This window comes from Callorhinchus milii, unplaced genomic scaffold (assembly GCF_018977255.1).
Source record: "Callorhinchus milii isolate IMCB2004 unplaced genomic scaffold, IMCB_Cmil_1.0 Scaffold24, whole genome shotgun sequence".
In the NCBI taxonomy this organism is placed as follows: Eukaryota; Metazoa; Chordata; class Chondrichthyes; order Chimaeriformes; family Callorhinchidae; genus Callorhinchus; species Callorhinchus milii.
Genome location: NW_024704765.1, coordinates 8,947,253 through 8,972,698, shown reverse-complemented (window position 1 = coordinate 8,972,698; position 25,446 = coordinate 8,947,253). Strand labels below are relative to the sequence as shown.

At 47.7% G+C, this 25,446-nt stretch overlaps 2 protein-coding genes across 2 annotated transcripts in view; both read left to right on the top strand.

Annotated features, from left to right (window-relative positions):
- The window catches only part of camta1a (calmodulin binding transcription activator 1a), a 278,218-nt gene extending 273,406 nt beyond the window's left edge, over nt 1–4,812 (top strand). Inside the window, exon 22 of the mRNA XM_042343585.1 lies at nt 4,415–4,812. Within this exon, the coding sequence (XP_042199519.1) occupies nt 4,415–4,481 (67 nt within the window). The 3' untranslated portion in view covers nt 4,482–4,812. The remainder of the gene's footprint in view (nt 1–4,414) is intronic.
- Nucleotides 4,813–16,485: 11,673 nt separating this feature from the next.
- On the top strand, nt 16,486–22,715 carry LOC103184220 (vesicle-associated membrane protein 3). The gene is made up of 5 exons (XM_042343664.1): nt 16,486–16,625; nt 20,187–20,286; nt 20,930–21,088; nt 21,495–21,546; nt 22,052–22,715. Coding segments are annotated over exons 1-5 (330 nt in total). The 5' UTR covers nt 16,486–16,623; the 3' UTR covers nt 22,069–22,715.
- The last annotated feature ends 2,731 nt before the right edge of the window (nt 22,716–25,446 follow it).

Below are 25,446 nucleotides of genomic sequence, written 5' to 3'. Positions count from 1 at the left end.
GATTCCCATGAGCTGACATGTAGGGGCATCTTTCTGATTACCTGTGCCCAGGTACCAGAGCGAGCAGGGACACACAAAGCCGTGGATTGATGGATTGCCGAGTTTGGAACGACTGCATGTGTGCATATGGCTGATGTCACAGGCGCAAACTAAAAGGCTGATGAGTGCGAATACTTAAAGCTGCAAGATATTATAGCAACCACACACAGCAGGGTTCCTCCCAGCAGGTGCTGATAGCAACCAAATGGGGGTCCGCAATTGTCCCTGTCCTGTGCCAGGAGTATTATCTTTGATGGGCAGCGTGTTCCCTCACACGCCCGGGTCTAATTCGCAAGGTTTCTTGACGGATTTCTTAAGGAACGTGCAGTTATCAAGACTGCGATATTTCTAAACAAGAAATGTGTGGCTCTGGAATTTCTGATAACTTGCGATGTTGCTTGGTGGATTTCTCAATAAGAAACACGCAGTTAAATTTGTGGATCAGGACTTGCAGAGCAAATGACACCACACACACACACGCGCACACACACAGAGTCACTGTAAAATGCTGGGTCACTTTTTACCAATTTGATCCCGGAGGCAAAATGCCACTACTGCGCTGGAGTAATAGCCGAGGCCATGAGCCCCAAAGATCTCCCACGTGCATTGTCGGAGATACTTTGAGTGCCAGTCCTCCTTTCCTGCCTCCCACTCAGTGCAAAACGACGAGCTGCCAACCTGGGCGCGTGAGGATAACGCAACACTATAATATATTTGCAGCTTTAAACAAAAAAAAACTCCAAAAACTGGACTTCAAAAGGACTTTTTTTTCACACACACACACCGCACCCCCGATATTAATTACCAGGGAAACAATTGGCTGTTTGGAGGGGATATTTTTTCAGCCTCGGTCACAAAGGAGGTTTGAATTTTCTGCTTAAAACATTGGGCTCAAAGGAGGTTTGAATTTTCTGCTCAAAACATTGGGCTCAAATAACCTCTCGGGGGCTAAGCCCATCTGTTGGTGACACTGTCCATGTGTGGTGATAAAAGCGGGTGCTATGCAGACATGTTAATGCTATGTTATCAGTTGGCCTGTTGTTATGGGTTTCGGATCTGTTGCATTTTTTTTCACAATGTCGTTGATATTCTAAACTACTGCTTTCTTGATCTTTATCTCATGTACATTGTTGGGGTGGGGGTGGGGGGAATCCTCGAACCCTTCGGCTGGTGACAGTCAAGCCCTAACCTAGCCCGCACGCCAAGGAAAGCAAAGCACTGTTGGCTTTTGGTAGGAACTATGAGACACAGGAAGGTCTCACCCAGTGACTGGGGGTGTGGGGGCAGTGGGGTGGGGGGGCCTTGTAACTCTGCTGTGGCCGAGATCTTCCGGTAGGAAAGTAACGCTCGGCCCAGTGACCCAAGGATTCCTAGGGAGAACTTATCGTTCTCCGGCCCAACACAAGCCTGTCAGAATCTCCACCTGAAAGTGCCAGAGCCCAAGAGTCATCCACCTCAGCCCGGATTACGTGAAGCCTTTCCCCAAGTGTGACTCACCCGATCGCTGCCCCACCCTGACTTTGAGGGTTAGTTTCAAAGCCCGGCCCATAGTGCCAGTGCCCAGGGGGAGACAGGACAACACGAGGGAGACTTGTGCCTTAGCACCCGTGAGAAAAGAGCATCATGGCTGGCACTTGTGTGCGCAGTCGCTCTCACACGCTTACCTGGTGAGGGGGGGGGGCTATCTGGTCAGGAAGTGGGGTTACCTGGTGAGTAGGAGGGGCTAGGTGGGGAAGGGGGGGGTTACCTGGAGAGGGTACGGAGATAGCTCCCAAGCGCACACTCCGTGCTAACTCCGTGCTCTGTGAGTTCAGCAACTTCAGACACAGTTAATGAAGGAAAAGAGGAAAAGCCAGAGAGAAACGGGAACGCATGGGTCTGAGCCACAGCCCCCCCCCCCCTCCCCCCCTCTCCCCCTCCCCACCCCCCATCCCCCACACCAACCCAGTGTGATATCAAGTACAAGAAAACAACACGTCAGCACAGAAACAATACCAATCGCTCTAAAAACCCTTTACTATGGCCCTCCACAGCGCACTGGGAGAAAAGAAAACCACATTTGCTGGAGTCTTAGAGCTCAACCCTTACATACTCGGAGGGAGGTAATCTATTCCAACTTTAACTATCCGAACGATCATGTCATTCTGTCACTCTGCTTATCGTCTTGTACGAATTTGGTTGCCTCTGCGACATTCTTCCATCCTGTGCACGAATTATTGTTGCTAATTAAAATACATTGGAGGGACGGTGACGTGAGTATCACCTTGACGCGAGTCAGCGTCAACACCTCCCATTCACCGAGGCTCGCTTTGGTTGCCGACCGACCACCGCCCCCCTCCCACCCCATCCACCAACTGCTTGTCACGCCTAGTCAGGCTGGGGAAGGAGCTTTCATTCAGACCCATCAACGGATGATCACCGAGATGTGTGGGATTGAAGCTGGTGCAGACAGTGCACAGTGTTGGCACCAGCGCCCAGAGGATCTGCCCACGTGCTGTACAGGAGCTGGGATGACACTTGCACAGCACGGGCCAAACAGTTCCCTGTTATAAGTATCAATTCTCATCCATCGCCCCCTTCCCCGCACTACACGACCCTAACCCTAGGGAGATCCCACTTAGCTCTTCCTCCATCCCTCCCCACCCTCCGATGGTCGAACAGTCTGCAACGTTCGGATGGACTCTCAGTCAGTGCATTGTAACTGCAGTCTCTGAACGTGTGGCGAAGTGTGGTTTATGGAGTGTTATTTATTGCTGTTTTTAATCAACTTTTTGGGGGTCAAGCGATTTCTCTGCCGACCTCGACTGATTCCGGAGTGTCCGGACACATGGTGTGTGCGCGTGTGTGTCTGTGCAGGGAGTCGGCAAACCAGATTAACGCCCACTTTAGTTTCTGCGATTTGCTGGCACCACCGACAGACAAGAGTTTGCTTTCCACATTCGATATTTAGTGCCGAACATCTTAGCGGTTGCTTCGCAGGTAAAAGAAAGACGGACTCCTCACCGAGCAAGTGACGGCAAATCGAACGATTTACTGTGCAGTTTACGTGCTGCGATTCCGTCATTCAGAATTAACTATCGCGATTATCACAAGGAGAGAACTTGCGGTTGTTCGTTGTTTAGCTGTAAATCGCAGGGAATGGTTTCTCTCTCCTGCCTCAGAGTTTTGCTTTTTCATGTCTGGCCACTCGAGTGACTTTAAAGATTTTTTTCGGGGGGAGTTTAATATTTATTTTTAGACCATGACCTGGTGAAGAGTGGCAAAATGCGCACTCTCCCCGGCCCAGAAATATTTTTTTTTCCCCCCCACCCGTCTGGGCCTGAGGTGTATAGGCCCTGGGCTGCAACCTCACCTCGCAGCTCAGCTAACAACTGTCAAACTTTCCTCTTGTATTGTCTTGTATTGTAGCTCATGGGGCACTGCGGCTCCTGTTCACACACAATGGGCCATCTCAAAAGAGGGAGGTTGATGACGGGCTTTGGAAGGAGTGACTCCTGCAGGTATTTGGGTGTGTCTCGGGACTTGTATCGGACACCGAGTTTAATTCCAAAACTTCGCAAAGCCAGATCGTGGCCAAAGGAGATTCCTGCCCGGGTGAAGACACATCCAGGTTACTTGCAGGATCTACTGTTTAAAAATCACTGCCGTGCTGCGTCCCCACATACCACTGACCAACCGAGCCAGCCATCCTGCTAGCAATGTCCCAGACACCACTCCAAAGCCATCACTTTTATCGCCCTGCAGGACACCCTCCAGAGACAGAACTTGTCCTCTCATATCTGGGCAACTCATCCTCCACGGGTCTCAGTAACAGCAGCCGTGTGTGTCTCAATCCAAGGCTCCAAATCAAGTGTCCTCTGAATCTCTTTCTGAGATTTCACCAGGCACCTAATCCCCGAATCGCTCTCAGTCATTCACAGCCCAGCACAGTATTTTGTCTTAAACATTGAAGGCCTCGCAGTATTTCACCCACAAAATATAAAGTCGATTCACTTTATAGTATATTCTATGAAGCGCTTTGAGATGTCTCAACGTGTTAAATGCAAAGGTTTAATATTATTCTCCATAAACTCCAGGCTTGGTTAGTGAGCTAGTTTCCAAATTAAGCCTGGATTGGAGTTATCATTTTTTTACACACTCTCTTAAAACGTTAAACTTTAAAGGCAAAATAGCCTTCCAGGTGAAGACTGGGCAAAATCCAGGCACCGTGTGTGTGTGTGTTCTGTCAGATTCACGTTCTCATTGAGTGTAGAGCTCACGTTCCTTCGAATTGACACCCGTAATTTGATGTGACTTTTTCTTTCCCCCTTCCCCATCCCACTCTCCCACCCCCTCCCCCCCTTCCCTCCCTCGCACCCCCCCCCACCCAATTCAGAGCGAAAGAATTGAGAAAGACAAAGGAACCTGAAGACGCACAGAAGCACCACATGGCAATGATATAAAACATTGCTAACTGACTATATAGGTTTATATCAGAGACATTCACAAAGATCACTGCAGATTCTGGAAGATTTTGCAACATTTTTCATCGCAACAAGGCTCTGGAACCTTTTTTTCTCAACTACATCGGCACTTTTACGGACCTTTTTTAGAAAAAAAACAAACGAGGCACCATAGGACTTGAAGCTTATGTTTTAAAAGAGAAAACTGAACTAACTTGTAGAAAAAGAATTAACCTCTTATTACCAGCCTGGCTTCTATTTACTGTAAACTGCGTTTCAAGGTTTGCAAAACGAACGGGGGTTTATGTCAGGAAATAAGCTACCGCACGCCTGGGGGAAATGGGTGGGGGGGGAGAGAGGGGTGGGGGGGCTCAGGGTGGGGGGGTGGGCTAAAATGGGGGAAGAAACAAATCAAATAAAAGGTGAGTGGATGGAGTGACGTTGAGCTGCAAGCTGAAGGGGAGGAGGCAACGGGCGGTTTATGTGGTCACTTGAGGCGTTGGGTGGGTGGGTAGATAGCTAGGTGCCAGCCACAGTGTTATACGTGCCGACCGCAGAGCTCTGGGAAGAGGGCAGGGGACCCAGCCCCAATGGAAGGCTTTGCTGTTCTCTATTCGTTCCCCGTCAGGCCAGGAGTGTTTTGCTCTTAGAAACACGAACGAGGACATGAGTGAGTCTTGTGGAGTGCAGGGGAGGGCGGGGTGGGGTTGCTGTGTGTGTACTTGTGATGAGTTGTGGTGGGGAGGGAGGGAGGGAGTTGTACGTGTAAAGCAATACATGTTCTGAGTTCGCTTTTCAACCCTTTTGAAGCCCCCCCCCCCGCCACCTTTAAATAATTCCTAGGCTCTTGAGGCTGGCCTCTCTGCTTTGAGACCCCGAAAATGCACCCAAATTGAGCCAGGATGGGAATGGGTGCCTTGCACTCACTACCATCACATCTGTTCCTGGGATTATTCCCAACAACAACCATCTGTATTTATACAGCGCCTTTCACATCGTCCCGTCTCGGAGCGCTCCACAGGGACAGAACATAGGAATAGGAGTAGGCCATTCAGCCCTTCAAGGCCGTTCCCTCGTTCTATGAGATCATGGCTGATCTGTACCTCAACTCCAATTTACCCGCCCTTGCCCCATATCCCTTGTTACCCTGACCTAACAAGACACCGAGCGGGGAGGGAGGTGACTGTAGGACTTCTTCTCTGACAATCATGCTGACCAACAAGCCACAAAACCTGCTATAGTCTTATGTTTTTCTTGAACATCTACAGGGAGCTGACATAAAGCAAGTTAAGGGGTTAAACAGAGCCCCAGTGCCGCACAGTCGAGGTCGTGTAGAATTCTGGAAAGATCTTAAATTCACTCCTAATTTGAAAGCGGGTTTTTTTTAAACTGCGGAGGAAACGGCATCCAAATTCCGACCTAATTTTATGAAACTTCCCACTATTCCACACACTCTTTTAATGTTAAGAGCAAATGGCTAAGATTAAGAGGCGTGTTTGGTCTTGGATTCCTCAGTGAGTTCCTGGCATTCTCTGGAGAAGAGTGGCCTGGACAGAACCAGTCTGGTAGAGATTTGACTGCAGAAAGAGCTTCTTACTGCAACTCTTTCCCTCCGTCTCTCTCTCTCTCTGTCTCTCTCGCCTTTTCCCTCATTGTCTCATAAAGAAACAGGATGCCCTCACACAGTTACCCTCTCTGATCCAGTTTACGGTCTCTCCAGTGTCTGTGACCTGCAGAAAGGCCTGGGATCGCAGACTGGCATTGAGAGCAATCCTGGAGTTTGCGCCAAGTTACTCCGCAAAGCACTGCCAAAGGAAAGCTCATGCTGTGGCTCTTGTGTTTTAACCCGTTCACCCCCCACTCCCGTGGAGAGCGGGGGGTGAAGAGGACACTCCCCACTGAATAGTATCCACTGGAAGTTTCAGTACCTCCGTGCAACGTAAATAAGATCATCCCACATCTTAATTCCAACCATTTCTACCTTAGCACACCGATTAAGCTCAGCAAAGTGTTCTACAATGTAAATACTAGTTAGACATACTTTACCAGCCAAGTATTCCAAGACCCCTCAGGTGCTATGTTGAAGAGTGTGGGTCTGTATTAGTAGACACCATAGAGTAAGGAAGTTAAATATAACCGAGCGACTAAAACCTGTATAAAATATTATTGTAGATAAGAGTTTTTTTAACAATCAAAAGTTTACAGTATTGCAGATTTTAAGATTTTTTTTATTAACAACCGTAAGACACAGTGCCACAGCCAGTGAGAGAGATGATGTGTGGCTGTCAATTCAGCTCTTAGTCTGTCCCAGAGGAGCCTGGTTATGCCCTGGCACTCGGAGGATGGATGGGGTGGGGTGGGGTGAGAGCCAAGCTCCTAACAGTGTGATTCATGTCCTGTTGCCGTCACGATTTAATATCTGTAAATCCATTCTGCAGATGCGGGATTTCGGAATCCAGAAGTGAGGATTGTGAGCGATTGGATCCAAGGTGCTTTCTTCCTAGATAGTGTCGTTTGGTGAGAAATTATGTCTGAAGTGAATGGACAAGGCTGATTGATTGCTTTGATGGCTTTGTGTGTGTGATGTGTAAGGGTCTATGTGTGTGTGTGTGTGTGTGACGTTTGTGTGTGTGTCCGTGTATACGTGATACGTTTCTGTGGGTGATGCGTGTCTGATGTACGTGTGTGTGTGTGATACATGTAAGGACTATCGGTAGAGAATTTCCTGAAAGCTACATTATATACCTTGCTGTACAAACGTACGGTTTAGCTTGTGACAGACACTGGCTCTGAGATCTTGACGGCTCATTTCACAGTTCAAACGACAAGTTCTTGAGTGTACAGTTATCTGAGCCGTTACCTTTGTCTCATTTATTTATAAATATACTGTATATCGAAGGGATTTTTTTTTGGGGGGGGAATGAAAGGGTCGATCACTAGGTGCATGTGGCACCTAGGCCCTGAAATTCCACCTGGTCTCAGCCATTAGATCTTGAAATCTAAAGACGGCACAGGATTGTGGACAATTCCTACACCCTGCCCTTGTTTTGAAAGCCAGTTTTCCGCAATTCTTAAGAAGAAACCGACTTGTAAATCAGGACTCAGTTGAAGAATATTCTGCGCCATCTAAATTTCAAGACAAAATGGCCATGCGGACTAAGACGAGAGGGAATTTGGGGGCTCGGTTTACAAGTTCTGGTTTGAGCTTCCCTTTGGGGGTAGAGAGAACAGTATGTGGCAGCCTGTGTTCTCCAATGCCACTGGCTGCCAGATACTGTAACTCACAGTTACACTGGGAGATGTTTCAATGAGCACTGATGGAGAGCAGTATTGAGAGCAGTGTTATTATCACTCAATCCACAACTGTTTGCGGGACATTGTGTGCAATTAGCTGCCACGTTTCACTTACAAAATATATACACACAGTCAATTCACTTTACAGTATATTCTGTGAAGCGCTTTGAGACGTCACGACGACAAGTTAAGGCGATCTGTCAAATGCAAGGATAATTATCATTGGGAAAGAGGAAAGCCGGAAAGTGGGATTAACAGCCCCAAAAAAACAACCGTGGCAGCACGGACGCAGCAGTGATTGCTCCAGGTTTGTCAGGCGGTGGGCAAAACGGGGGAATCAAAGAGAAGTTTCAGCAAAACCAAAAGCCTTCCATTGGGAACACCAGCCTTATTGTGTGAGTCGAGCAGGGGTGTGTGTGGGGTGAGGGGGTGTGTGTGGGGTGGGTGGGGGCGATTCAGTCTGCCGAGAGCAGGAAGGGAGAGGGGTTGTGCAGGAATCCAGCCAGGTTCAGTGTCAGGGCTTTCTTGCACAGGTAGAGCACTGTGGTCAGGTATGAAACCAGGAGATGATCTGCTGCCTGGCACCTGGAGTTAAACCTACGTTGACACCTGATGGTGTGAAACCTTTCCGTACTCCCTGTGAGCAGGGCCTTTCGTACACCGTACTGGGCCTATTATGAGCCATGTGTACACCATGTGTCCCAGCACATGTGCACAGAGGGGATCACAGGTGCCCTTCATGATGTGATTGATAAATCAATGAAAAGGATTGAACGAGGATATAACTAACTATAAGTCGTTTTTCATGGGTTAACTGAGGAACTAAGGGCATCTGACATTCGTTGTGTGCCCATGGGTTTGCACATGGCGCATAATAACCCACGCATAATAGCCCACGGTGTCCCTCTGAGCCACGTGATGTGGGGGGTGAGCAGCTCTGAGTATCAGAGCTCGAAACCGAGGATCTTAAAGCTGGGATACATTTCGAAACGAGTTCCTTGATCCCGTGATACCTAACCACAGTGCCTGTGTGTGTGTGGGTGTGTGTTAGTGTGAGGGGAGGAGGAGGGAAAGAGTGAGGAACTAATCAGAAAGTTGGAAAAAGTACCACATAAGCTGCGTTTTGCCTTTTCAGACGACTCCAAAAAAAAAAACCTTCCTTCCTCAACACCCACCGGCACCTTCCTCGTGTTCTGTCACATCCAGCACTTTATTTTGCCTTACTTACTTTTAGGAATTTTTTTTTATTATTATTTCGTTTGAATTTTTTTTAAAAAAAGAAAAAAACAAAGAATATATATATATATATATATTGCGTGTAGTTTATTTAACTTTTTTTCTTTTGGGAAAATTCTCGTTGTTATTTTTCGGTTAACTTATTTTTTATTTCGATTTCATTCTGTGTTTGTTGTTGTTGTCTTTGTCGTCGTTGTTCTTATGATTGAAGCATTGAAGCTTTTTAGCCTTTCAAAAAATAGGATGATGTTTTTTTGAAGGGGTCACAGTCATTGCCTTGACATCATACAAGCCTACGAAGAGTATGATGTATTCTGCTGGCCAGTATTGTTCACTGTCTCGGTTGCTGTCAGCAACCTAGGTGGACTCTGTATATATTAAACAAAGTTAGTGGGTAAAAATGAATGCAAAATAAATGGAAAAGGGAAAAAAAGATATGAATTATTTTACTGCAAGTGGATCGAGAGTGTTAATGGAACGGAGGTTTTGTATAGTTTTATTTGAAATGAGCTAGCAAATGTGGATGTATTGTTTGTATATACTGTACATATTCGACGACGACAAAAAAAGGAGATATTTGCATGATTATATAATGAGCAAACAAAAAAAAGCATTTAGTGGCAATATCTTGTACAATGGAAGAAATTTATTTCACGATAAGAGTCTCCTTATTTTAAACGTCCTTTTAGAAGGATGTTTTTGCTAACGCATGGTTAATTGCAAAAAGAGAAGCTACTGTATTTAGAATTAGAAACAAAAAGAGGCAAATAATATTACTAAATCAGTAATGTTTACATTTTTTCTTTTGCAACCAAGAATTAAATCCTTTGCCAAATGGTGCCAAGTAATGTGAATGCTGTAATGCTCAGAAAAATAATTAAGTTATAATCTCTGCTAAGCGGATTATTGTAAGGATAAAATATATATATATATATATAGCATTATTACCATGAATCACTCGAAATCTAGCCAGACATTTTATGTTAAATACCATATGTTAAATACAGTGGGAAAAAAGATGCACATACATAAATGAGCACACGCACGCACACACACACACACACACACACAGATATTAAAAAAAAATGAAAAGCAAATATGACAGCAATGAATAGATTGGGGTCGAAAGCGCTGCGTTCTCAAACAGCGAGTCACAACAGATTGCCGGCATTTCTGCTTTCGGAATGAAAGGTTGGAAAGCAAAATTCCGGCTTTCGGGAACTGGGATCATTTTCAACGATTCGACTTGGAGGAGGGGGTGTGGGGGGATTAACCGTGGGAATTGGCTGTGGTGGGGGCAGGGGAGGAGGGCGCGGGGGGGGGGGGAGTGCGGTGTGGGAGTGATGATTAACGACATGCCGCGGTGACTTGCCGCTATTTGCAAACGCCGCCTTTTCACAACACCCCCCACACACCTTCTTCCCCCTTCCCCCAATCTCCCCTCTCCCCCCCCCCCCCCCCCCCCCCAGCCCCCATCCTCCTTCCCTCCCTCACCCCCTCCCTCCCTCCCTCCCCGACACCCACTTTATCTGGTCTGCGAGATTAGGAAAACAGGTCATAGCATTGCACAAAAAAAAACTTGAAAAAAAAAAGAAAACTCTAGAAAATGCAAAAAGCTTTTGTTGCACATTTGCAACCGCCCAGAGATGTACCTACAGGCCCTGCGCAGATTGCTGACACACATGCATGTGATGCTAGACTAGGATTCTCCTCTTTCTCTCCCTTTCGCTTCCCTTCTCCCCCTTCCCTCTTCCGTCTCTCTCTTTCTCTCTCTCTCTCCCCCTCCCCCCCCCCCCCTCTTTCTATCTTTCTCTCGTTCTGTTTTACTCTCTCTTTCTCTCTGTCTCTCTCCCTCTCCTTTTTTTTTTCTTTGTTTTCCTTTCAAGTTTTCAGATTTTGTACGTGTGCATGTGAGAGAGTGATGCTCAATTTCGGAGCTGTTTAGAAGCTTGTCAGAGAATAGCCCACTAGGACTATTCCTCGCTGCCAGAGTCATGCAAACAGGTTTGAATTGCCCTTAAAAATTCTGTAAGATGTTTTTGAATGCTTTATAATCCTTTCTGCTGTAAATTAAAAAGAAAGAAAAATCTCCTCACACTAGTTTGTTAACTTTATTTCATGTTTTTTTTCACACAAAAGCTGCTAATTTCTCTGGAGACTCTCGGACTCTTGGATTGAGCGTTGCATTAGAACCAGAGAAATTTACAGCACAGAAGAAGGTCATGCGGCCCATCATGTCTGTGACGACTCCTTTAACAGCAATCCTTTTAAGTCCCATTTACTTGCCCTCCACCCAATCCCACTGCAGTTGTATTTCTGGCACCTCTTCAGAGAGCGTGTTAACATCTACTCTCCCCGATCGGGCTTCTTACCTCTTAAAGCAGATCCAGTATAAAACAGCAAAGAAAGTTAAGCAGGCTGGTAAGTATCTGTCCTCCATTCCCTTTGCCCCTGGCCATCACCAACTGTTTTGCTGCTAGGAAGGGGCAGATTTATTTCCCCCCAGCTCCCACCTCCCTCCCCATCTCCATCCATTGCCTTGCCAGTGACCAAGCTTGGAAATTCATTCCAGGATAGATTTGACTTTGTGCTGTTCTGACGCGTGAGTGCACACAGCTACTCTCTGAGACACGGGGCAACCACAGAAGAAGCATGCCACGTAGACTAGAATGGGATGAAATGAAGGGCTCAATTGAGCCCATTCCTGCTTCAGCCCAGAAAACCCTACCTTACCTATAGCGTGGACCTCCATCCAGGCTGTATTCGGTTGCTGTCTCCAGAAAGTGCACACATTGCCTTGTTTCTACCACATGACCCTGCCTCTCCCCCCACCGCTTCTCTTCCAGAAGAAATATCCCAAACCCATTCCCAGCCTGGGGAGACCCTTCTTCTGGAGAGTGTTCAGTGGTTGGGCGAGTCATTCTGTCTGCAGTAAGAATCAGACCTTATCTGAGAAGTGCCAGTGATGCCCCATCACTCGAATGACCTCTTATTTTGGCTTCTCTATAATTAATTGGAGTTGAGTCATCATTGGGCGACTCTGACAGTATAGTATTGCCTGCCCAGCATGTGGCATGGGCAACAGGTACCAGCTCCAGACAAAGGGGAGAGAGGACAAGTTTGGTAAGTGGCTGTAACATCGCAAGTTGTACAACAGCTGACCGAGATCAACATGGTTGTAAATGTGGCCACGAAAGGCTTGAGGTGAGGTGGCAGTGTCTATACAGGAACTACTGGGCAAATCCTGTATGGTTCTTTGAGGATAAGTGGCACAGAGGCACCTGATCTGACCTAATGGTGAGGCATTGAATGGCACACAAGTGATTGAGCGACACACAAAGTATTTCACATGTGGCATTCCTCGGGCCTCTATCCTCGCTCCTCTCCTTTTCCTCATCTAGATACCCCCCCCAACATCATCCACAGACATGGGGTCCACTTCCACAACCCACTCTACCATTCAGTCTCTGCCCTCGATTCCAGGACCACAACTGTTCTGATAGACCACCTGTCACCTCACCCAACTCCACTGACTCCCTGTCCTCTCAGTGATCGATTTTATTCCTCGTTCATACCTTCAAATGCAGTTTGACTGCACCTTTGGCCCCTGTTCCCTTCCCAGTTCCCGCACCCACTCTGTATTTTTGCCATGTTCTCTAAAGATGAAAGGTGCTCTCTCTCTCAGTGCACCAGGAAATGAGACTGACAGACCTGCCCATGTGGTTTGGAAACGTGTATATGTAGAAACCACAACTGACAAAAAAATACTGAAGAGCAATCACTGAGGGGTGTTGGCGAAGAGAGGGAGCGCTGTACTGCTAATACACTTAAACTGATTTTACTCTTTCCTGGCTTCACTCCTGGCATTTCAGGCAGAGGAGAAGCCCGTGAGGACATCCCGAAAGGTAAGCGAGAGAATCCTGCACCCGGAAAGGGGGTAAGTACCCAATCAATTTATTGCTTCTCTTTCTGTTATTGCTTGTATTAGCATCTTAGAACAAAACTTCTGTGGCTTTTACCTGCAGCTCAGGGGTAAATGGGGTAAACCATACCCCAATAAAGGGATAAAATTGAAGAGACCTCATCCGTGATGAGGTCCACTACTCATTCTGTGCAGAGTTTTTAAACTCCCTGTTGAATTGAACCCAATTCCTTTTGTCGAAATGGTCAGCTTCTTTTTGTTTGTGTCCAACAGGAAGGGCCTCTTCCTAACAGGTGACTCCCAGTGTCGTTCAGGAGATCATTCAGTTGACTCATCTCATCCACTCCCAGGATGAGCCAGCGAAGCCAGAGAGGCCAAGTTGGAATCATCTGGGATGAGGACCTGATGATGTCTTTCTGAAGCAATGTGATGGCATCTCCAAACTCTCTGGTTCACTCCTCACTTGGTTCTGCAATGTAAAGTGGGCAGGGTGGCAGTTTGAAATGTAACGGGTTTAGCTGGCAGTTTGTTCTCCAAACTATTTTATCTGTCCCTTGCCGGTTTGATTTTCACCATGTCCACTCTCCATCTTAAGTGAAGCCTCTGCCTTTGCTCATTTGGCACTTACACTTTAATGATTGTAGTGTGTTCGAGCTGCATAGCTTGAATTCCTGGCATACTGCACTTCATTGACTTCAATTAACATGAATGGAGCAATCTGCAGTGTCCTAGCACTGACCTTCCTTGACAGTACAAGTACTATTCTCCTGAGTTAACTTTCTTTTATAGTTCTCAGATATGATCCATTATTAATTCGGGTGGGGTGGAATCACATTGGATGAATATATAGAGAGAGAGACAATTAAAAAATACTCTTTAGTCTTCACTGGGCAACTCTTGCGGAATAAATCTTTATACCAACTAGGAGATCAATTACCCACAAAGACCAACTCTTATTTGGCCATGTATCGATTAGGTGCTCCTTGTCTACCAATAACTCTTAACAAGCGAGAGAACAGCCAAGGAAAAGTGTGTAGTTCAGGGACAAAATGAGGAAGAGAAGGTGTCTGACAAAATACTTTACGTTTCTTTGCAAATTGTGTGACATAATCACGATTAAAAATGAAATGTGCATCCGATCTCCCAAAATAACCAATGTAGGCCGCAAACATTTGCAAGAAAACAGTACACCTTTCTAAGTCCTTAAGTGGAGTCCTGTAGCTCAGTGGTTAGAGCACTCGCTTTGCAAGTGAGAGACCTGAGTTCAATTCCAGGCAGAGGGCCAAACCTTGGGCAAGTTTCCTTACTCCACACAGAGCCTAATAATAATCCCTCCAAAAAACCAAAAACAATAATTAAATTGGTCATTTTCAATCTACGACTGTTTGTGGGACATTGCTGTGCGCAATTGGCTGCCGCGTTCGCCCACAAATATACAGTCAATTCACTTTACAGTGTGTTCTGTGAAGCGCTTTGGGACGTCCTCCCGACGTGAAAAGCGCTATATCAAATGCAAGGATTATTATTATTATTATTATTATTAATCCAGAAAAGTTAACTGGGGAGTTAAATGGTTCTGCCTGAGGAAAGTGCTTCAACATACTTGAAAAATGTCCGTTTGAAGCTTCAATAAATATTCCTCGCATTTGATTTAGCACTTTATTATGTTGAAAAGTCTCAAAGTGCTTCAGACTTTTTTCTGTGGTGACTGGAGCAGTCAATTTGATCACTGCGATGTCTGCTCACAAACAGCCGTGAAATGAATAAATAAAGTTATTTATCTGGGGGATTGTTGGCCGGGACCTGAGGAGAGACATTAAAGATCGCATGACACTGTTTGAAAATGGGAGTTTCTCCTGGAGTTCTGGCCAACAATCCTCCAGATTGGTTAGTTATTCAACGTAACTTCTATTTGAACCTTGTTAGGGGTGGATAATAGATAGCATTTCCCAGTGACAGTGACCACCACACCTGGCTAGTTACCGGCGACGCACCTTTTGAGATGCTAACCGATTGCGAAAGGTGCAGATTCTTCTCCCATTTACCTCAATTGCCTTGGTTTTTTTTTATTATTATTGTTATAATAACCTTGGGAGGTAACTGCCTGCCATAAGACACGTCAAAGATCCCAACAGAACGTATTCCGAAAGACCTAATGACTGAAATATCTGGATAATTGAGGTCTGAGCCACGTTAAGCTTGTCCCTCGGGAAGAGTCCAACCCAACAGCAGAAGGAGATTTTGGACTCAAAGAGCGAGAGAGAGAGAGAGAGAGAGAGGTCCAAGCTGGGGAGGGAGGGGTGGGGTGGGGGGGTTGAATTTATGCCCAGCAGCTGATGGGGTGACATAAGTGATGACAATTGGCCCCAGATGTTGGCTCTGCTGCAGGAACCTGGGTGGAGTCCTGTAACTCAGCGGTCAGGACCACTCGAGCCGCAAGCCTTGTGGACCTGAGTTGGATTCCCGGGAGTCCGGCTCCCCGCACCCCCTTTTAACCGCGCGGCGCAAAGTAGGAACCCGGTCCCGTCAGTTGTTAAGTCGATTGGCGACGGATCGCTTTTCCCGGCCGGGCCGGGGGGGGCTGGTGGTGCATTAATTCCTTCAGAGAAAAAAAGATAATAATAATAATAAATAATAATAATAATAAATTCGGTCGCTTCGGCCCACGACTGTTTGCGGGGACGCTGCCGCCCGCGATGGGAACGGGATGGGATGCCGCGTTTGGGCCCCCTCCCCGCCCCGCCCCGCCACCACCAAACCCCCGTCTTCCCCCCCTCCCCGCCCCCATGCCCGGAAAAAAAAACCAACACACAGTCACTACGCTTCACACCGTCTATCCCCGCGAAGCGCTTCGAGACGTCTGGAATAAGGAAAGCGAGGAATAAAATTGCAAAGGATTATTATGATGATTATTATTGTTGTTATTAAATAGCTGTGTGTGTGGAGGGGGGGGGGGGAGAGATGTGTGGGGGGGGGAGGGGGAGGGGTTTGCTGTCACTCAGGGGGAGGGGGAGGGGTTTGCTGTCACTCAGGGGGAGGGGGAGGGGTTTGCTGTCGCTCAGGGGGAGGGGTTCTTGTCACTCAGGGGGAGGGGGTGGGGTTTGCTGTCGCTCAGGGGGAGGGGTTTCTTGTCACTCAGGGGGAGGGGAGGGGTTTGCTGTCGCTCAGGGGGAGGGGTTTGCTGTCACTCAGGAGGAGGGGAGGGGTTTGCTGTCACTCAGGGGGAGGGGGTGGGTTTGCTGTCACTCAGGGCGGGGTTTGCTGTCACTCAGGAGGAGGGGGAGGGGTTTGCTGTCACTCAGGGGGAGGGGGAGGGGTTTGCTGTCGCTCAGGGGGAGGGGTTGCTGTCACTCAGGAGGAGGGGGAGGGGTTTGCTGTCACTCAGGGGGAGGGGGAGGGGTTGCTGTCGCTCAGGGGAGGGGTTTGCTGTCACTCAGGAGGAGGGGGAGGGGTTTGCTGTCACTCAGGGGGAGGGGGAGGGGTTTGCTGTCGCTCAGGGGGAGGGGTTTGCTGTCACTCAGGAGGAGGGGGAGGGGTTTGCTGTCACTCAGGGGGAGGGGGCGGGGCCGGGCCGCCCGTGACGTGTGGAGCCTGAAGGAGAGCCGCAGTGACGGGCGCGGGAGGAGGAGGAGAGAGGGCTTTTACCTCAGTTTATCGCCGTTTCCCGTCGACGGTTTCTCCTCATACAACATGTAAGTTCCCCCCACACTCCCCCTCTCCCCCTCTCTCTCCCTCTCTCTCTCGTTACCTCAGCGTTTTGTTTATTTGTTTATTTATTTTGCTCGACTTTCCTCTCTCTCTCTCTCCCGGGAATATTTTTTTCTCCCCCCCCCCCCCCCCCCCCGGTCGGGCCCGGTCCGCCCTTTGCCGCCCCGCGGCGCTCGAGTCGCGGTTTCCCCGCCGTCTCCGCAGGAAAGGCCGCAGGCTCGGCTCGGCCGGACTAGGCCTCGCCTGGTTGGGGGGAATGGTGGCGGGTTGGAGCGGTGTTTGGGGTGTGGTTGTGTGTGTGTGAGGGGCTGTGTGTGGGGAGGGGGGAATGTGTGAGGGGGTGTGTGAGGGGCGAGTGTGGGTGAGTATGTGGGTGGGTGTGGGGGAGTGTGTGTGTGGGTGTGTGTGAGGGTGGGGGGGGGTGTGTGTGGTGTGTGTGTAGGAGGGGTGTGTGTGTGAGGGGAGGAATGTGCGTGGGGGGGTGGGTGTGGGTGGAGTGTGTGTGGGGGGAGTGTGTGTGGGGGAGTGAGTGTGTGGGTGCGGGGGGGTGTGTGTGTGGGGGGAGTGAGTGGGTGTGGGGGGGGTGTGGGGGGGGCAGGAAAGAAACGATTAGCTTCCGTTTCTCCTCTTAAAAGAAACGCTTCAACCTTCACTTTGCATAACTTTTTTTTCACAATTTTTTCTGTTTGGGGGCTTGTCAGGCACTGAGAGAGATAGACGGAGAGAGAGAGAGATAGACGGGGAGAGAGAGAGAGAGAGACGGGGAGAGAGACAGACAGACAGATGGGGAGGGAGAGACAGACAGACAGATGGGGAGGGAGAGACAGACAGACAGATGGGGAGGGAGAGACAGACAGACAGATGGGGAGAGAGACAGACAGACAGACAGACGGGGAGCGAGAGACAGACAGACGGGGAGCGAGAGACAGACAGACAGACGGGGAGCGAGAGACAGACAGACAGAGAGCGAGAGACAGACAGACAGACAGAGAGCGAGAGACAGACAGACAGACAGAGAGCGAGAGACAGACAGACAGACAGAGAGCGAGAGACAGACAGACAGAGAGCGAGAGACAGACAGACAGAGAGCGAGAGACAGACAGACAGACGGGGAGCGAGAGACAGACAGACAGACGGGGAGCGAGAGACAGATAGACAGACAGACGGGGAGCGAGAGACAGATAGACAGACAGACGGGGAGCGAGAGACAGATAGACAGACAGACGGGGAGCGAGAGACAGATAGACAGACAGACGGGGAGCGAGAGACAGATAGACAGACAGACGGGGAGCGAGAGACAGATAGACAGACAGACGGGGAGCGAGAGACAGATAGACAGACAGACGGGGAGCGAGAGACAGACAGACAGATGGGGAGCGACAGACGGGGAGCGACAGACAGACAGACAGACAGACGGGGAGCGAGAGACAGACAGAGAGAGACAGACAGACATACAGAGAAAGAGAGAGGAGTGGGGGGGGTGTAACCGATCATTGGAAGCTTCACTGTTTGTCTTATTATTTTGGGGGGAAAAAAGTCTTTTTAAGAAGACTATCTATAATTATTATTGTTGTTGCTGTTGTTGTTTTTGTGAAACGTGTGAACAGAAAGTACTTTTCGGTGCAAGGTTAATTTTTTATTTTACTTTTTACTTGTTTTATATTCTGGGTCTAGAAGACGTGAAAAGCGCTCTATTGAATGCAAGGATTATTATTATTATTATTACTTTACTTTCTTCTTCCCCTCCCCTTTCTTTTGAATTTTCTCTGTATTTTTCACTTTGGAGCTGAGGAAATTCTCTTTTTTTGGGGTGGGGGGGGGATTTAGTTGCTTTAGATGTAGCAAACTTTATGAAAAACAACTGTTAAAAGTTTCTAATAATAATAATAATAATCCTTGCATTTGATACGGCGCCTTATCACGTCACCGAGACATCTCGAAGGGCTTCGCAGAATATTCTTCAAAGTGAATTGACTGTGTATGTTGTGGGCGAAACTTTCGTGTGTATTTCGCGGGCAAAAGTTTTAGGGGAACTTTGATGTTTAAGAGTTTGGAGTGTTTTTTTGTGTTGGGTGGGGGGGGTGCGGGTTATTGTTTTTATTGTAACTGATTGTTTCGGGGGCTTTACTGGTTTTTTTTTAAGATGATAGTTTTCTCATCTGTTACGTTTTCGGTCTTGTGAAGTCCATGGTACGTTCTGTTGTCTTAAAATACCCGTGTACGTGACTGGGTTCGAGTTTACTTGCCGGGGAAATTGTGTCAACAGGTTCAACTGGGGATGAATGGAATGGTTGTGTTAGTTGCTCAGTTATTTGGATTGTTGTCTCAGCTCTTGCTTTTCAGTCAGTCAGATCGCTGCTGACTTCAGTCTGTTGCTAAAACTCCTGCCCCTGGGTCAGAAGTCCCCACGTTGAGATTTTGAGCTCCCAGTCTATGCTGATGCTCCGTCACATTACCGAGGAGGGGGGTTAGCCTTGCATCGTAGGAGCTGCCATCCTTCGGATGAGACGTTAAACCGAGGTCAAGCCTGCCTATTCGGGTGGGCATTAAAGATCCCGTGACACTATAGAAATCTCTGCATGTCAGCCTGTGATGTAATTGTACTCGTGGTGGTCTGCCAGTATCGACAGCTACCGGGTAGGTCTCGCTGTTTACCTTGTAAAACTGTTGACTGACTTGCCAAAATAATAAGTCACTTAGAAGCTAATTGCAGGACCAGGTGCTGAGTAAACACTGGTGTGTGTGTGTGTGAACCATGGAATCCTGCTTTAAACTTGTCACAGACAGACTTGTCGCAGACAGTCTTGCAAATATAATTTTCAAATGCATATTTGCTGTGGGTAATTGGATGCTTAAGGCTCTACAGCCGTACACATTCATTTTATCACATCGCAAGTCGTAGTGCTTCTCAACTAATTGCTGTCTCTCTGGTGATTTATCACTAGAACAGTGCACCCTATAGCACCCTCTACCATTGAAGAGCGTATTGTAGTGAATTGCCATGAAATGCAGTGAATGTGAATTTTGTAGGCAAACACAACAGCCAACTATCACACAGCAATGCCGCTACGAAACAGCAGTGAAGTGAATGATCCAGTACCTGGGGAATTGTCGAGAGAGAGAGAGAGAGAGTGACTCTGTGGTCTTTCTAATTAATCAAATCAGCCGTGCGTTTCCTCTCTCAGGACTTCATGTAAGAATCAAATAATTTCTGCCCCATTGCAGGAAGTGTGAGCTCGGTGACTGAAGGAAGCAGGAAAGTTCTAGGTGGGGCTTGTTTTTTTGGAGTAATGGAAAACTGAAATCCGGCGATCTGCCTTGGTCACATGATGTTGTAAGCCATTTAGCCTACAAACAAATACAGTCACTACACTTTACAAGTGAATCCTGTGAGACGCTTGTAGATATCTCAACGTGACGAGGCGCTGTACTGAATACACAAATTATTTATTGCTATGCAAGTTGTCGAAGTGTTTATGTATCATCTTTCATTGCAAGGGAGTAAACATTGCAAGGGAATAAATCGGTTCATTCCTTTAACCCAGGTCCAGCCCAGGCCCCTCAAGCACACCCTCAGGGTCTGCCTCCTATGGCAGCGGAGGCAACAACAGGAAGCTGCAGCAGACGCAGGCCCAAGTGGACGAGGTACGTTGGGCGTGGGTGGGCAGGGGAGCAAGTGGAGGGAGCATTGATGAGTGTGGGCGATTTAGGGAGAACTCTGTCCATGTATGTTTGCGCACAGTGATTCGATGTGTGTGCACTCCTGCCCTTCCCCATCACAGCTTATAAAAACGGCTTCCGTCTGAAATTGAAGGTTGCGCACAAGAGTGGGAAACTCTTGATTGGGACTTGGATCTTCTGGAAGATGGGCTTCCCAATTTTTAAGAGTGAATTTTAGATTTTTTTTCCCCAAACTCTTCCAATTTTTTGTAAAATTTTACATTTTTAGGGACTAACCATCTGGCGGCTGAGACTCTGGGATTTCAGGCCTCTCTGATTGTGATGGTTGGGCGTTTACTGTAATGTTTGCACCTTGCAAACCTTGCGGCTTTATGACTCCTTATCAATTCAATCTTGTGTTGTGACGTGTAGCTATATGTATTGTCAAATTTGGTGTGCTTTCAGTTCGCTCATGCCTTAGTTGACTAATCAAGTTGCCATGGCTTGAGTGTCATGCTTTGCCCTCACATGTTAGCGTGGCATGTTGGTGCCCTGCGTTCATGTGACTTGCGTGACGTGGCATGTGTTGGCATTTCTCACAGTCGCGTGTCTTATGGGTTATCTCCAGGTGGTGGACATTATGCGCGTGAATGTGAACCGAGTCCTTGAGCGAGATCAGAAGCTGACGGAGCTGGACGATCGCGCTGACGCACTCCAGGCTGGAGCCTCCCAGTTCGAGACGAGTGCCGCGAAACTAAAGCGGAAATATTGGTGGAAGAACTGCAAGGTAAGATCCAAGCTGGTCGCCTCCAGCCACCACACCCCCAAACTCCCCTCCCCCCTCTCCCCAGCATCAATCCAGTGGAGTTGGCTTCATTCACTGTACATTTTACACTTTACAGTAAATCCTGTGAAGCTCTTTCAGATGTCCTCCTGACATGAAATCCACTGTATCAGATGCTATTTATTGAGCCTGGTGCTTTCTGTAGTTGTTGCCTTGGTGTAGTACATCAGGTTGTGAATCAGCAGTCGGCTCGTGAATGGGTGTATGTGCGCGTGCGATGTAACAGAACAAAAATTGATGTTTGTAACTTATTTCTTTATATTGGATTGGGTGGGTTAGAGGATTGCCCGCTGGCAGATCTAATTTCCTGCATGATTCGTCCTTTGAGTTGTTGCTTATTGTTTTCCAGATGTGGGCAATATTGATAGCTGTCATCCTGATCATCATAATCATCATAATTGGTAAGTATTGCCTCCGCTGGCTTTGTCTGTCTCTCTGGCTGCCCAGGCAATGCTGTGTCGGAATCAAAGCATCACTTTGATTAAAGCAGGAGCTCCTCCCAGTCAGCGTGATTACTCTAAGCTTGACCATTGGCAGGATGTGGGGTGACCGTTGTAGACGCAGTTTATAAGGCTTTTGCTTGGAGTCCATAAAATGGGGTGCTGGTTGACGCTTTTGCATTCACTGCGCGGGAAGTGACGGTGCTGGGAATCCGATGACCTGGAACTTAGCCATTTAGTGCATGGGAAGCCAGCCAGATCCACGGGGCAGTCCCCCTTTAAAAGGCGGGGAGTGGGGGGGGAAGGTAATGTTGTGATCGTGTCACAGGAGGAGACCACTCAAGTGCAGGCCTCTCCCCTGAACCTCACTCCTGAGCCCCTTTCCCTTGTCCCTTTTGCATGTGTATATTTTTTGCTGCACTGTGTCCACTGTTTGTGTGGCTTAACAACTGTTTTTATCTTCCAGTTTGGCAGACCTCATAAATCTGACGAGTATGCCCCCCCGCCCCACCCCATCCTACTCCTTCTCCTGATACGCCTAATGGGAATCGAGAGAATCTTTTCCTAGCTTCCACTTGAGCTGTCTCCTCCACTGTGTTCTAAGAAGTTACCGTTTTCCTTTCAACGACTATATATCCGCTTCAATCTTATTTTGAGTGGGGGAGGGTGAAGAAAAGAGGAATGAGCGAGAGGTTTAAATATTATCGCAAATTGTATCTGGATGGACCATCAGCCCTGACTCGTGGGTCTTCACTCCAAAGTCTTTGTCCTCATCACCACTCACTGAGCTGTTTGATGGAGGAAGCAAGTCTCTTCTCGTCCCGTCCCCGTCCCCCCCTCTTTCCCCTCGCCCCCAACACAATGACTGCAACCCGGCTCCACTGTCTAGCAATCGGCGACATGGCTGCGTTTTGAGGTGGTGAAGATTTCCAGCAAACATGTTTGGATTCTTGGCTTCTCGGCTCTCCCGCCCCTCGCCTCCACCCAAGGATGCTGTTGTTATACTGTGAGCTCCTCTTGGCTATCTGATTTATTGCTGTAGCTGCTGTCCCTCTTTCTGGCCTGTTCAGGCGTGACTTTTTTTCCTCCTCTCTCTCTATGTGCACTCCCACGCACATTTTTATTTCTTCCTTCTCTTCCCCCCCCACACCACCACCCAATCTAAAGAAACTTTATTTTATAAAAGCAAAAGCACAAACCGAAAATCTTGATTTATAAACAAAATGGAGTTGCTTTAAACCCACTTGGTCGCTGACCAGTCGGGGGTTTGAAATGTGTGCGGCACATTAATGCCGGCTTGTTCCAAATTGCCAGTCCTCGCCCTGGAACAAAGAGCTTGAGTGTGATCATGAGTACAAGTTTGTACATTGCATTTAATGAGGGGGAGGGGGTGCCTGAGGGTGGTTGGTTGAGGTGCTGAGTTCCGCTTTGCCTCCTGTCCCCTTGACTGGACACTGAGTCCCCAACCAGTGCCGAGTGGTGTCCCTCTTCACGACGTTCTTTCAAATTAAAGTTTGGGTTTGGACTGTTGGGAGGATGGTGGGATTGATGCCTCTTTATAATTGACAGGCTTAGACCCAGAGGCCAATGTCGATGTGCTTAAACTTTATAGACCTGTTGCCAGATTCCAGCGATCTACTTGCCTGGTGGTATCGTTGAGGTAATAACTGCAATGTGTTAATATGGTGCAGTTCTTGCTTGCAGCTGCCAATGGTGATTTGTGAGCAGGGAGGGAGATTCCTCCTGTCTCTCTCCCCCCGCTCCCCCCCCCCCCCCCCAAAGCCCCTCTCTTCCATCCTCACTCCCTTTCCACCACACAGTGGCTGGGCTCGGCGAGGGTTTGGGACGAGTTAGCCAATCGCCCTCTTGCGTTATTTCAGGAAGTCGAAATTGCCAAAGCTCTGTTCTGTTATTTGTCAAAACCGCTTCACACTCCACAAACCACTCAACAACCCGTGAGATGAAGTGCCTTATGTCTGTGGAGCGCGCAGCATTTAGCAAGCATTGTGTCGTCACTCTCGCCATGCGTTTGCTGTGAACCCATCCACACCTGCTGTTCCCCACTAAGTGCCTGGTCCTTAGATACTGGAGAAACAACACAAGTTCTTTGTGTCTGCTTAACGGAGAGCGCAGCCTGCAGGTTAACACTAAGCATTGCCTCTATTTTGTAACTGGTCCAGCCAAGATGCTTTGTGATCCTGTAAGCTGACTGCATGCAGCTTGTGCTGTTTTCGTGCCTTTTACACTTGGGCCTATCTATACACAACTGTCTGAATCCCATTCCTCAACCTCCAGCCCTGCTTAACATCATTGCAAACCTTCAGCTGGGGCTCTTCTGAGCATACAGCTTTGCAATGAGGATGAGAGGGTATTCTTTTTAGCAAATGGGACTTTTCTCCTTTCTCTCTCTCTCTCTCTCTCTCTCATGTGCCTACCCAATTGGATCCACTGTGCCAGTCCACCTCTTCCTGATGCAGCCAAATAGCTCCTTGATCCCAGCGCCCAGACCATTGTGTGGCACAGGTATCAGTGTAAGACCACATTTACTTGGCCTTGGGCACATGTGGTTCTGGCTGAGGTGTACAATTCTGTCACTGTTTAAAGTAATTTGAACTTTTCTTTAAGAAGCGTAAATTCCTTGTAACTTGACAATGTGCTTGATTAGCTGCTGAGATCGCTTGTGACCTTTTGTAACTTTGATATTCGATCTTTGATATTTTTGCCAAAAATATGAAGACAAAAAGGTCTTTTAAAAAATGAACGTGCATGTTAATGTCTCTGCACGGAATTGAGCGCTGTGTGCGCGTCAGGGGGAGGGGGGTTCTGGACAAGAACACAGCTCGCTCAAGGTCACACAAACGATTGCTTTTTTTTGGAGAATTTGCAATCTACATATGCTGATTTAATCAGAATATTTTTAATTGAAACTGCTAGAAAGATAACAGCACGTGCCTCTAGCACTGGGAGGAGGAAACTTTGTGGGTGGGGTGGGAGAATCTTCTCTTGGTTGAGAATTAAAGGACTTCCTCTATTGATGTACAGGCTTTAAGCGATGCACGGTTTTCACAATGAATTAATTGCACTGGTGTATTTTTTGGTAAGTTGGATATCTGCCACAATGAACAAACAAAATTTCCTTCCTTGCTCTGTTTTCAATGGCCACAAGACTCCCATCACAGCATAAAGTTCTCGAGTAACAATACTGGTTCAATGGAGTGCTTTTGGGTTGGAAAAGGTAACTTGAGGTAGCTGTGTGCGGGAGGGAGAGGGTGGAGAGATGTCCGTATCTCGTGTATCAATGTTGCCTGCGATACACATTTTAGACTTTAAATATTTGGGATGGGGGGGGCGGGGGGGTTACAGGTGTAGACAGCTTGGTTGTAATTGCACAGTCACCCAGCTAAAATACACAACCCTCCAACTCTTGCAGAGCAGATATATTTTATGGAAAACGAAACCAGCAAAACAAATAGTCTATTTTTCTCACCGGGCCCTCTCCCTGCACTTAAAATGTTGCAGGAAGGCCCAGCATGTTCCACTGGGAGCTTTTGGCAAGGTGTGTGTGTGTGTAGAGAGAAGAGTGGGAATGAACTATGGAGCCATTTCAGGAGTTCGATGCACAATACAATAGCCATTTTCAGCCCATGTGCCTTAAGGTGGTTGCACATCTACGGAGAGTCTCATGACAGTTTTTTTTAATTAACAAAGAAAATCTTAGCTCGTATTAATGTTGTAATATCTGAGCAGTGAGCTTCTTGAGCCACCTCAGTGCGAACATGGGGCTGAGCACGGGAGGCTGCCTTCTCTCCTTCCGCCCTTGGGGATGCCACTTGAAGTGATTTTTGGTTGGTGTGGAGTTTT

Coding starts and splice junctions, on each gene's coding strand:
- LOC103184220 (XM_042343664.1), top strand. Junction 20,287..20,929: donor CGCAGGCCCAAGTGGACGAG/GTACGTTGGGCG, acceptor GGTTATCTCCAG/GTGGTGGACATTATGCGCGT. Junction 21,089..21,494: donor ATTGGTGGAAGAACTGCAAG/GTAAGATCCAAG, acceptor ATTGTTTTCCAG/ATGTGGGCAATATTGATAGC.